This window comes from Sinocyclocheilus anshuiensis, unplaced genomic scaffold (genome assembly GCF_001515605.1).
Source record: "Sinocyclocheilus anshuiensis isolate Anshui unplaced genomic scaffold, SAMN03320099.WGS_v1.1 scaffold886, whole genome shotgun sequence".
Classification (NCBI taxonomy): Eukaryota; Metazoa; Chordata; class Actinopteri; order Cypriniformes; family Cyprinidae; genus Sinocyclocheilus; species Sinocyclocheilus anshuiensis.
Window position 1 is genome coordinate 1,129,589 of NW_015536542.1, and position 13,701 is coordinate 1,143,289.

Consider the following 13,701-nt stretch of genomic DNA (forward strand, 5'->3'; position numbering starts at 1 on the left):
GATTGAGTTAGACCTATCGGACTGCGCCATCTAGAGTTTCATGCCAGAACTCTGTATTTATATATTCCTCTTATGTCAATTACCCTTAATTTAAGTGGATTTTGAATAGAAAAAAGCATTTAATTTTAATGATCAATATCATAACATTTTTATACGTAATATTATAATATTATATTAGCACAATATTGGTCACCCTGCAATTTAGAAATCGGACACAGACCCATATCGGTCGACCACTAGTTTGCACATCATCAGAGACATTTGGTTTCTGATCCACTCAAACAGAATTATCTCACTCATTGTTTTTTAGTTGTTTTTAAATCCCCCTCATTAGTTGATTGAGAAGGCACTGTCTGCGCTATCTAGCAGGATCCTTTCTGGATGGGGTGACACAATGCTTTCAGGGCTGTGGTCCCCTGCTGAAAAAGCTGTTTACAGGCCTTTCACCACGATCCCTTTTGTTTCCTGTCAACATCTTGCTGCGCATCTCCCTGACGATGTGGTACCATGTGAATCAGATAAACAGGGCATGACAAGCCCACAATATATCTCTGGAGATAAGTGCGCGACGCACAAAACAACCGGTCCTTCCTTTTAAGTGTAAATCTGAAAATAAGAGAGATTTTTGTAGGATAGAAACAGGGAAGAGACAGCAATCAATTACCGTAGCCTACATGGCAGGGAGCTATGATCTTAATCGGAGATGAATAGCTGGGTGGGATTGTGGGCCATGTGTGAGAACACCTCCGGGGCAGTGCAGACACGGGGAGGGGGGCATCATCAATAATAGTGCAGGTAAGGAGGACTCAGGCAAGGTCAGGACAAGCATGTTTCCCCATGAGCAGACAAACTGCCACATGCACACACAGAAATAGCTCACGGCGTAACCTCAGTCTGATTCAGTGCGTTCCATCTCACCCGTGACGCTCCATCCAGGCGCCCGGAAGGGTCTTTGAAGATGCGGTCTGGGGTTGTGTTTGATAATCTGCTCCCTGAGAGACAGTCCTTCACCTATCAAACACCATGCACGTCCTCCAGCATAGACAAACAAGACACAGAGAGAGCAGGAGCTCCGGCCAATCGCTTGCCCTATTTCTGACTCAGTCCGTGTGCTTTTTTCACTCCGTTTCCTTTCTCTTGTGAGCAATCGCTGAGCCGTTCACTCCTCGCCTTCTTCTACGTACGTGGAGGGGAACCAGCCCACCTGTGGATGAGACAGAACAGAAGGAATGAGTGATTAGAGGAAAAGGTTGCAGGGGGTATTACAGAGGATTTGCGTCACTTCATTGCCTTGATAACCTTGAGGATGTGCCTGCTGCAAGAGGAGGGTCGGCGCTGGATTGTTTAAAGTGCTTCCAGTGGCTTCACACTGGCCTGAGCAATAATAGCCAGCAGGAAAGTATGACAGAGCTGTTTTTCTTTGATTGGCCAAATCAGGGAGGGAGAGAGAGAGGAAGTTGGAGAGAACTGAATTGTGTTGTTGCTTCTTGTCAAGCAACAGCTAAGCGTTTTTCCTGCTATGGTCTATCTCTGCCTAAATACTGTAGGTGCCACGCAAAATTTTTGGGTGTCAGCAATTTTGGGCCAATGAGATTGCACTGTGGACAGAAAACAAATTTCTGTCCTGCTGCTTTGTTAACTTGTATGACTATTACGTTTCAAGTGTGAAGTATTTTTCTGTTCTCAGTTAAATAAAAATGCAAAACTCACAGTGACAAAATCACAATCACAGCCAATCAAAAGCTAGCCGTGCATTATCCCGCTTATACCATGGTCATTTACCAGCATTGACAAGTTAAAAGCTGTTAATGATGTTTGCAACGCAATATTTAACCGGAAGAGTACAAATATTTTCGTCAGTTACGGATCATTAGCTCGAGCATTCTGTCCACTTCAGATTAGACACAGAGATGAAATAGTGCATTAAGACCACATTTATTTGAATTAATTATAGCATTTATTTGAATTAACAGTTGTGTGTGAGTTACCTGCATCTGTGTGTCTCTCTCTACAAACAATGAAGCTGTGTTTAGTTACTTAAAAAACAGCGATTTTACCTCCTCGTTGCAGAGGAATATAATGTAGTGATCCAGTATCTAGGCTGTTGTATTAATAAAAGTCGCAGGGCAGCGTTGACAACAAGCCTCTGTGCTCCTGAATGTTTCTGTGTGTGTGCGCAGCGCAATCTGCGATCTCTCTCTCTCTCTCTCTCTCTCTCTTAATAATAATATTAATAAATGGTTCACAGGTGTTCACTTTACAATAAGATTCACTTTTAGACGTTATTAACGTTTATAACTCATTAATAAATGGTTCACAGCTGTTCACTTTACATTAAGGTTCACTTTCAGACGTTATCAACTTTTATAACTCATTAATAAATGGTTCACAGGTGTCCCCTTTACATTAAGGTTCACTTTCACAGGCTATTAACGTTTATAACTCATTCATAAATTATTTACATTAAGGTTCAGAGGTAACTAATATTGGAATTAAAATTTTCATTATTGATATTTCATCAAGCCATGGTTGTGCTTTTATGATTTTTTTCTGCCCCAAAATAAAGTTTGATATTTTCATCTTGATAAACAAAATATATCAGTTTCTAATAGGCATCATGAACATTTGCAGCGTACCATGGGTAAGGTACAGAGTAGATTCTGGTAAGAAACATTGTACAAAAAGTCATGAGATGTAAATGAGAGAACCATAAATACAACACCCTTCAGTCTGTATTGCATTAAAATCACCCTTTTTATTCATGCATTTCTAACTGCTTATCAATGATTTATAATGCATTTGTAAATTAGTTATTAGTCATTTATGAACACCTTTATAAACACTTTATAAAGGGAACCTTAATGTAAAGTGTTACCATTTATTTTTTTAATTATTATTAAACTTTTAAATTATTATTATTTTATCATTTATTGTTGTTTTTTTTATTTATAAAATATATAACAATAGCATAATATATGACATAATGTCAGCATAATTTGCAAAAACAATGTAGAACATTGTACATCACAGGAACCAAACATTTACATTTGCAAGGCATAAAAATAGATGTACAAGATCAATGAATGGGTCCATTCTTATTGTTGAGTCCTGCATTTGAGATTCAGAATACTATAAGTATGTGAAGCTGGAAGTTGGACCAATGTGATTTTACTGTAGGCTGGACTGTCCATCACTAGGCAACAAAAATAGAAACCAAGCATCCATCAAAACATAATTTCACACTGTTGACAATCACAGCTGCTTAGGACAAAATGCAGATTAACAAGGGAGAGATGTGATTTATTGGCTGACGTTACAAAAGGTACAAAGGCAGTTCTGTCCATTTCAGAAGAAGGCAGGAGAACTGTTCGAAGCACTGATCCCAAAATCTATTACTGGCATCCATAAAACAGCCCTGAACGTTTTATTCACTAAATTACACTTACAGCCTCCCTGATGAAACCATTATAAGATGGCTCAAGAGGCTCAAAAAACATTTGACAGTTCGATGCGCTTTAAGTACAAATAAGCTTTTGGGCTCAGTATGAAATAATGCTGCTTAATTCGATAGCGATGCCACATTTTCTGTGCGGTTTCAGTTTTCTGTCATTCTTAGCAGAATGTCTGTCATCTCAGATCAGAGAAGAGAAGCATGTTATGAAAAGACAGTATAAACAGACAGTACTTTCACATTTATTTAAGTAGGTGCTCTGTGACTGTGCACTGAAAGCACTTTATATTTTAAAACAAGTATTATTATACATTATTTTGTTTTTAAATATTTGAATACATTAAATAATTTAAATATAAGTTTACTAAATATTAAATATCTCTCGAACTTATATTGTAAGGCAAATTCTATTTAGAAATTAACTAGATGTACCAAAATGTGAAATATTGTATTCCATAATGCAGTGCGTTCCCTTTGACCTTCTGTTTTGATTGTGACAAATAAATTGGAAGTAAAAACAGCCTTGATTTTTAACAAACATTAGCATTCAATGATTTTAGGTTGGTAAGATTTTTGATATTTTTTCAAAGAAGTCTATGCTCACAAAGGCTGCACTTATATGATATATTGATATATATTGAAATATTATTACAATTTAAAAGAACTATTTTCTATCTTAATATATTTCATAATGTAATTTATTCCTGAAATAGTAAAGCTGTATTTTCATCAGCCAAGTGTTCAGTGTCACATGATCTTTCAAAAATAATTCTAATATGCTGATTTGGAGCTCAGGTAACATTTCTTGTCATTATCCATGTTGAAAATGTCCATGTTGTGTGGCTTAGTACTTTGTGGAAACTGTGATAGAGAACAATATAAAGGGGTCATATGATGCTGCTAAAAAGAACATTATTTTGTGTATTTGATGTAATGAAATGTGTTTATGCGGTTTAAGGTTAAAAAAACACATTATTTTCCACATACTGTACATTATTTTCTCCTATTTTCAGGAAAACTTGAAATCGCATCATATGACCCCTTTAATAAATAGAAAGGTCCAAAGAACAACATTTATGTGAAATAAAAATATTTTGTCACATTATAAAATGTCTTTACTGTCACTTTTTATCAATTGAATGTATCCTTGCTGAATAAAAGCATTAATTTCTTAAAAAAAAACTAGTATTACATTAGCTAACATATAAGGAGGTTTTTTATTTTGTTTGTAGATATTTTTTTTTATTTAACAAAATTTACTTTCAAATCCAAAAAAGCACTTTCTTTTTATTCCCGTGATCATATCTTGATGCCACACAATCTTTTAAACATTCCATAACATGAAATTGTCACAAATTCGTAGGACACGGTTTGAAACATCTATCATTGCATAACGTGCATCACATATTATTTATGCAGTATATAATACACATTATGCAGTAAGCTAGTATACATCCTATTACATCTACACACACACTTACCCGTCCATTGACTTCACCCCTCCACCAGCCATTGGCTCCAGTTTTGCTGTAGATCTTCACCACATCACCCTCCTGCAGAGACAGTTCCCGCGTGTCCCGAGAGCTGAAGTCGTAGCAGGCGATCGCCACACCCATCACCTTAGGAGTAAACACTGTAGAGATGAGAAAAAAAAGAGTGCACATTTAGAAGCAAACATCACAGGACAAAAAGGAAGACGAGAATCAGACAAAATTAACCAGACAAACAAAGAGAGGATGGATGTAGGCTGTATAGTCCCCCTAAGGACTCTTGTAATCACCGCACTCCTTCATGTGTTTGCCTGCCTTAACACAACCACTTTAAATAAATGATTCTCGTGAATCTGGGACGGGTCCAATCACAGCTGAAGTGGCTGTTTTGATTATGTCTTGAGATGTGTCAACAGCATAATCTGCTGGGTTAATTACATTTCAGACGACTTTTCCCTCAAAAACACATCTTGTTCCTTCTAGCAGCTCACTGACGTTTTGTTGGACTCGTTTCGCGGTTCTCTCTAAATGCGGTGGGCCGAGGGAAATACGTGGTGGCGGATTCAAATGTGCCTTTGTTTTATCGGACTTCAGAGGCTCTGAGGACTTTGTGAACGGCAGCCAGAGAAGCTAGGCCTTCCGCCAGACGTGTGTCGATGAGATCCGCCTCAGTGCCAGGATGCTTTCTCTTCAGCTGTTTTAAAGTGAGCAAGACTTGTACAGACAGAGAACTGGCTGCCAGTTAGCTGCCGTCATGCTCAAAGCGAGAAGTTTGTAAAGGAGGGAGAGAGAGATGTCACAAAGTTAGCCCGACTCCTTCCTTTTCATCACAGATCCCCTGATAAAAACCGCCCGCAATGACGGCTCTAATAAGCTAACTGCCTGAAATGAGATAATGATGAGTCATATTGTCAGTCAGTCAGTGTCGGCTGACAAAGGACATATGGTGCATGGGGCTATGCATTAGAGAAGATGATAGCGGCTGGGAGATGATCTATAAACAGACACGCACAATGAGATGGGGGGCGGGGTTAAACGTAGGGGGTGGCGTGTAAACAAGGCAGCCTCAGATCTCCTATGACCTTGACAAAACAACACCAATGGAGAAAGAAAACTTGTACCTGTACCTGACCAGAATGGGGCGGTAGAGGGGGGGACAAAGCTGTAGCCGGCGGGAGTTAGAAAAGACAGCCCGCAGAGCAGCGGGGCTGAGGTGGGCGGAGGCATGGGCGTGGTGGGGTGAGGCGGAGTGAGGTAGGGGTGCGGCAAGGGTAAAGAGAAGAAAAGCATAAGAAAAAGCATGTTTAATTCAAATGCAGCATTTGCAAGCAAACAGAGCAGATTGTAAACAAATGCTAACTTCTAGCATCAACACATTCTAAAGCCTTGTTCAGACTGTCAGTCCAAACCTGATGATATTTATCATAGATTGAGCATTAAGCTGCACGATTAATCATTAAAAGATTGCAATCTTGATTCAAACAACCACACAATCTTTTTCCAAAATGACAACAATTGGCCTATGTCTATTAAAACTTTCACAGAATCACAGAATTACTGGAATGAAAGTTTATAGTTTATATATCAAAATAGAGTAAATCAGCATTTGAAAGTAACTTGATGCTTGAAATAAAGATTGTATCGATTACGCTGTTACGCCAGTAGGTGGAGACAAGTGACTGTTCAAAAATTAATTTGTGTGACTGTTAAAAAATGCATTTGTCATTAAATCATTCATCCGGTAATGAAGCAAGTGAAGTCTTTATGAGTGAGTCGTTGAATTATTCATTCAAGAGATTTGTTCAAAAATGCTGATTCATCCAGTCATGACACAAGTGAAGTCTTTATGAGTGAGTCATTGAATCTTTCATTCAAAGTTTTTTTTTGTAAATAATGCATTCAAATTAATTAGATATACATAGACCGTAGCGATTAACATTTTGTCAGACCCTCTAATAAATTTATAGTAAGTTATTTTGTTTGGTTGTCTATTCAGAATCGTGGGAGAATCAAGATCTCTCTATTTAAAAAAATAAATAACATGAAACCTCTTTGAATATTGAGACTGTTGGAGACGGCAGCAGGGAATAAAGCGGCGCCGTGGTACATACAAATCTGATCTAAACAGTTGCGATACACAATGTGGACATTCAATTATTTAGATCAGATTCCATTCGGAAACAGAAATAATCAGATTTAGCCTGACAGTGTGAGTATCTTCTACATTTGTCCCCCTGCCTCATAAGACATAGCAGTCCAGCGCGATGGCTACACAATGTCATGCTGTAAGACAACATCCGTACTGCTATGATGCTGTTGTTGTTGTTGTTTTTTTGGGTCATAGGCATACCAACACAACGTCATTGCCATAGAAACCAATGCAGATATTCCAGAAAATGAAAGAGCACCATGGGACACACAAATCGGATCTAAACAGTTGCGATACACATTGTGGATATTGATTTATTTAGATCAGCTTCCAATCAGATGCACAAATATACAGATCTGGAATGACATTGTAAACATAACCTAACTGATTCCCACCTGTTTTACGTGGTAGGACAGGAATGTCAGTTCTGGAATATTTGTATTCATGTCCCATTCTGCCGAGAACTTTCAGTAAGGTTTGTGTTTACTAGAACTCCAGAAGCGTCTGTGCTCGACTGTGGCAGTGAAGCGAGTTCCCCTCGCCATCTGATGTTCCATCTGACCGGCTCGGCCCAGAACGTCACGGACCCCAAGCGTGTCAGCAACACAATATGTTTGAAGGCAGCCAAAGCAATACGGCGTTCAGTGTAACTAGCAACACGTCAATGAACATTGAACGATCTGATGATTAGGAGTGTGTATGGAGCATCAGGCTTAACCATTGTTTTAGCACATGTGTTCCTGGCCTACTTTTTATGCATGTGAATGTTTGGAGTTTGTCTAATTTCAATAGGTAAAAAGGTTCCACATTTTTGGAGCATAATGACTAAAAATAGCACCACTAGATCAATTTTCATTTAATACAAAATAGTGATAAATAAAAAAATAGCCTACAAGGTATGAATTCAAAGTTGAAGCTTCCCTTAAAATAATAACTTTTTTTTTTTAATAATGTGAACTTTGGAACATCCACAGTAAGATATAAAAACATATTAAGAATATAAATTGGGTCAATTTTAAATTCATTATTGATTTTAAAATAAATACATTCTCAACATCTCATCCTCGATTTTTTCTCTCACTCGTCTGTTCATTCTCTGGCATGCAGTTCAACTCAGACTGGGTTCAAAAGCATCTCATGTCTTTCTTAAACATCTGTTCAAAGTTTTGAAGGGACAACCCAAGCTGAGGCTAACGAGCTCATGAATTAATGCAGGAGCACATGCTGTGTCTCCAAAGGCCTTGTCTCCGACCACAACCCAACCTGTGATGTCCGAGCCGCTAACGGGCACTTGAGATTCCACCCACGTCACTCCAGGAGAACCAAACACCCATCCGCCCACTATTCTGCAAACTCTGCGAGGCTCAAACCTCCTGTCTTCAGCACGTCATTATCTATAATGTAAATATTCAAGGTTATGGATTTGCCGTCCAACCCGCGTGCCTCGCTTCACATTCGATGGAATACAAGTAGAAACGCATCATAGCTGACAGCATCTCCAGTGCTTCCTGGATATAAATAAATATGAGGAAGGAAGAGGCATGCATCAAGCCATTTGTTCTCCCTTCACCTGCGAATTAAAGCCACGATTATTTCTGTGTCCAACAAGAACAATGGAGGTCACACTGTACAGGCTGTTTCCGTTCTACAATGCTGATTTTTTTTCTCTTGCTGTATGCTGCCTACGCAGGTTCAAGTTACCACTTAGAGTAGATGCCTCTGTTGCTCTGTATGTGGCGTTCCCCATCTACTAGCGTGGTTTAAAGGTCTCTTTTTACATGAAAGACTTGTGTGCCTCTGGCAGCCGTCTCAAAAACAATTGCATGTAATTTGCATTTATTGGCACATAAGCAGACTCTGAGATGTAAAAAACGAAAAGAAGCTGTGCTGCATGGGAATGGACCTCAGGGGTGAGAGGAGAAAAACAGCAGCGATGCATACTGGGAGATCCATTCTTTGGTCAGAGTTGCTTTGTTAAAGCAGTGAAGTGTTTGAGTGACATCCCCCCAGCTTCTCAATCTGCCGACATTTCCCAATTGCGAAGAGACCCTCGCTGTGACATATGGAGCTACAATAAAATCTCATCTAAGCGCTGATTGCAATGCACCATAAACTCTCAGATCAAGCTGTAAGCACAGCTCAGTAGTTCAGGGTATACTAAAAGCCCACGTTTGAGGTTTTTAACTCATTCCTCTCCCACAACTGGAAAACAACACAGATGTCTAAGGAGCTTTCACAATCACAAAGCCATGAATAGACAGATGAATTTGGCCAGAAACATACTCAAGTGAAAGTATGCAAATGGTGACATGAACACTGCAAGCATGTGAATCCAGTTTTAAACTCTAAAATGAGTCCTGCATGAATGCATACTTTTTATTTGCGCTTTATATATAATTTTTAATTCACTAAAATAAATTAAATTTAACATAATATACGAAATTTAAATAATCCAAATTAATAAAAAAAGAAATATATAAATTATGTATACTACTGTTCAAAAGTTCAGTACGAGTCAGTAAGAATGTTCATTTATTTGGTAAAAAGCAATAAAAAATGGTAATTGTGAAATAGTATTACAATAAAAAACAGTTATTCCTGAGAATTTCTATGTAATAATCTTTGTAATAATTCGTTATAGTCACTTTTGATCAAATAAATTCCTTCTTAAATAAAAATATTAATTTCTTTAAAATTCTTACTGACCCCAGACTGTGTGTGTGTGTGTTTAAATGTCATAAATAGGCCATAGAAATCTCATCTGTCATGACCTCAAGGTTGAGAAACTCTTGAGAAACGCTATTTCCATCCATGTGGCATTTATAATACAACACGTATTTACGTTCTGACATTTCCGAAACATAAAATGCATAATTATAAGTATTTACATTTTACTAATTCATGTTTCAGGCTTTATACTCTTACACACCACGGTATGAAAATGTACCTTCTGGTTACGAAAAACTGTAAGAGAAATCATATTCTTAAACATTAACACACCTGAGAACACGTGTGAAGATTTTGTCTCAAATGTGCATCAAAGAGTTCAAAGACTTTCAATGAGGAATCACTGCTGCCATAGCAACTGCCCTGGTGACCATAGCTACTGTCCATCACAACAATGTCATGTGTTTTGAACTATTGAACACAAAATCAAGAACGTTGTGAATCACTGTTTATGCTCAGGCTTTTGTGTTAAATATAACAAGCATACATTTTGTTATTTGTGAGTTGTTCGTGTGAATCTGAAACTAGCGACCTGTGTTTTTGATAGCATGGGCGTCTGTGCACAGTACGTACTGTTGGCTCCATTCTCCGGCTCTCGGTAGGCGAACTGCAGCGTGGTATCAAGTGTCCTGAATCCTTCCCGCAGAGAGTGATGTTTGTAATACTCGATCAGCTCCTGCATTAAACACACACATATGCTCAACATGATGTCAGTTCACATAAAAGGGAAAATTTCTACAGCCATTAAAAGGGAAAATAAAAAATAAATATATGAACGGATTCAATATGACTCCAGCATTCACAATCCAATAATGTTCTTTAACTGGCATTTGCAAGATCGAATCTAAAAGCGCTTTCAAAAAGAAGCTGACAAAAGACATTTGATTTTTCTACAGAATAGAGACATTAAGCAGCGTGATTTCCTAATGCCCTTTAGAATGCAGATGACAAAACAAAAGGGATTGTATAACTGATACAAAGAGATTCCAAACGCAATAAGCTGGTATAATGCAAACATTTATCTTGATTCCACCGACCTTAAAAACATATGAGTGCAACATTTACTTTTCACTTTTTATGATAAAGACGTTTCAATAATATTCTTTGCCAAAAACTAGTAAAAAATATTAGCACTTACTAAAATGCTTCTGAACTTCCTGTTTTCTGCAATGTAGAAGAATCCCTCCTTTGTTAAGATCTTGATGTGTTTCACGTCATTGTTGTACCTGTGGGCCATGAATAAATGATGAGAGTAATTTTCTGGTGATCATTGCGATCGATGCTGCCTATCCCCTATGGGGAGCTGCCATAGTAATGTGGTATCTAAAAAATAAAAAAAGGGATTGAAACAGAATTAAATAAAGAAAGTAGAGCACACATATGTGCACTTTTGTTCTTGAAATTTCACTCAACTCAGTATTTTTAACTCGCATCTCAAGTCTGGGACAACACAGCTCATATTAGTGCTAAAATCTGCCCTAGTTACTGTATCTTTTTACAACCACAATTGGTTTTCTAAATGCACACATAAAGATAACCTAACATATTTTTCTCTTAAAATGATTTGTAGGTAATTATGATTGTAAATCATCTTGCAAATAATAGCAGGGCGTGTGGACAGAATGCGATAACATGCTATTCACAAGATAAACCAGTGCTGCAGTAAACAAACACAATCACCCACAATGCATTTGTCATTCAAAGACAGCCCTGAAGTGGTGCTTGCATACCTAAACCATTCGAAAACAACATGCACACAAGGACAAGTCTACCTTGCCTTGATCATATTTGTTTTTGTTAGGCAGAGAATAAAGAATCATTTTAGCATTATAATATAATCAGGTTTGTACTCACACATGGGCAAGGCTTCACTGCGTCGCTTGGAAAGAAGCCAACCTCCTTAGTTGCCAGGATTTTACCCTGAAACCATAGCAGATAATTACATTACGTTCAGCTGGGCAACTCCTTCTCAATAATTCAGTAACAATTAGTACTTAACACGACACTACAAATTTACAGCCGAGAGTTCATCAGAGCTGGAAAAGTCTTGGGAGAATACAGGAGGGATACCAGGAGAATGAATAAACAATATAATGCATCCAGTAGGCTATTTGTAAAATATTTACAACATTTTTTCTGTAAATATTTAATCAAATATTTTAATTAAATATTTTTCTGTAAATATATAAATAAAAAACATGTCAAAATGCATTTAAAAAATGGAAAAAATAAAAGAAAGAGATGAAGAGAAGAAAATAATCACAGTGCATCCTAATTTGCATACTATCCATCCTAAATAGTATTATTATTAGTAAGGTTTTGCATGTTTTTTTTTTTTTTGGGGCACAGAATTTTTTTAAATGTACAAGTCTATATATGAACGTACATATGAACCGGCGGGACATAAGCAAACATACACTTGCTGCACGTCGCATAAAACATTCAAAAATGTCAATATGTGGGAGTAAGAGAAGAGCAGACATATGGATAAATCTGACGACGCAAGAGAGAACTCAATTCTGTCCGGTTTTCTGAGCGCAGACACTGAAGCATACACGCACAGAATGCGCGTCTCACAGCGTGTGAGTACTCTTTCGCGTCGCATGAACGGAGAATTACACACAAAATTATGTCGAATTGTCCGTTTTGACGAGTAATCACGTAAGCACAGTTGATTACGTCTTAAGTGAATTTAAACAGTAGGGAGAACGTGTATCAGTACATTGCATCCATTGCAGCTGTGTATTCGGTTTTAAAGGGATAGCAGCCTAATTTAGTTGCAATTGTCAGAGACATTGATGTTAATCAAGCAACAAAAGAAAGACAGAAATTCACTCACTGCTCTTGACTGAAAAACTTTAGTAGCCCTAAAGATGAATCAGATAAAGCCTTAATATCAAACCTATATAATGAGTTTAATAAAAAATAATAAATGCTTAATAAATGCATTACACTGTAACTAAACCCATTAGATTTTAGCCGACTAAATTTACTGTAGATTTATCATAAAACCTTATGATATTTAGTCGACTAAAACTAGTATAAAACTAAAAACAATTCAGATGACTAAAATATGACTAAAACTAAATGCCATTTTAGTCAAAAGACTATGACTAAAACTAAATCAAAATTTGCTGTCAAAATTAACACTGAGAGTGAATATATTTTCAGCAAACCCTCATTTTTGGGTGAACTATTCCTTTAAATAATAAGACATTTAGGGTAAAAATTTAGACGGTAGATGGTAGATGTTTCATGCAAAAGCAATGAAAAGCAAAAGGTTTGTAGTATCAAAATGTAATTTAATAAAGTGTAAAGTGATCTCAATTCCAGTACATAGTCTTTCCCATCATCACAAAAGTACCTACTTTTAGTTTAAAATATAAGTATGGGAAGCAAATCTGAAGAGAGAGAAAGTACACTCAATCTGCTCAGCAAATCTGCATGTTTATCTAATTGACAAATCATTTACATACAGCTGCTTCCGATACACCTGTCACTGATATAACAACAATTGATGGCTCTCAGGCCCAAAGTGCCAGTAATGCTCAGATCTTTCTCTTCCTCCTCCTCAGATGGTCTTCCAGGGAGATGTAGAAAGTGTATTTCTGTCTCATCTACCTCTTCCTTGAACAAATTTAATTTGTAAGTGGATCCTTAAGCACACCCACCCACCCCCCACCACAATGCATTTAGTGCATTGACATTTTATCAGCACTCATGATGCCGCCCCACTATTGGTTGTTGCTCAGATAAGGGCCTAATAATGATTAAACTCATAACCCTGTTAGATCAAACAGATGGCAACCAAAGGCCCAAATGAAATTACAGTGAGTGATTGCGTTTGTCTAGGCACCAGAGAGGCAATAATTGTCTCCGGGTTA

The 13,701-nt window shown here is 37.5% G+C and overlaps 1 protein-coding gene across 1 annotated transcript in view; it reads right to left on the bottom strand.

The window, feature by feature from the left end:
* Nucleotides 1-28: 28 nt before the first annotated feature.
* The window catches only part of vav3 (vav guanine nucleotide exchange factor 3), a 68,258-nt gene continuing 54,585 nt past the window's right edge, over nucleotides 29-13,701 (bottom strand). Inside the window, exons 20-25 of the mRNA XM_016498912.1 lie at nucleotides 11,664-11,737; nucleotides 10,956-11,043; nucleotides 10,391-10,493; nucleotides 6,069-6,149; nucleotides 4,933-5,084; nucleotides 29-1,204 (exon numbers count right to left, since the gene is read on the bottom strand). Of these exons, the coding sequence (XP_016354398.1) occupies nucleotides 1,160-1,204; nucleotides 4,933-5,084; nucleotides 6,069-6,149; nucleotides 10,391-10,493; nucleotides 10,956-11,043; nucleotides 11,664-11,737 (543 nt within the window). The 3' untranslated portion in view covers nucleotides 29-1,159. The remainder of the gene's footprint in view (nucleotides 1,205-4,932; nucleotides 5,085-6,068; nucleotides 6,150-10,390; nucleotides 10,494-10,955; nucleotides 11,044-11,663; nucleotides 11,738-13,701) is intronic.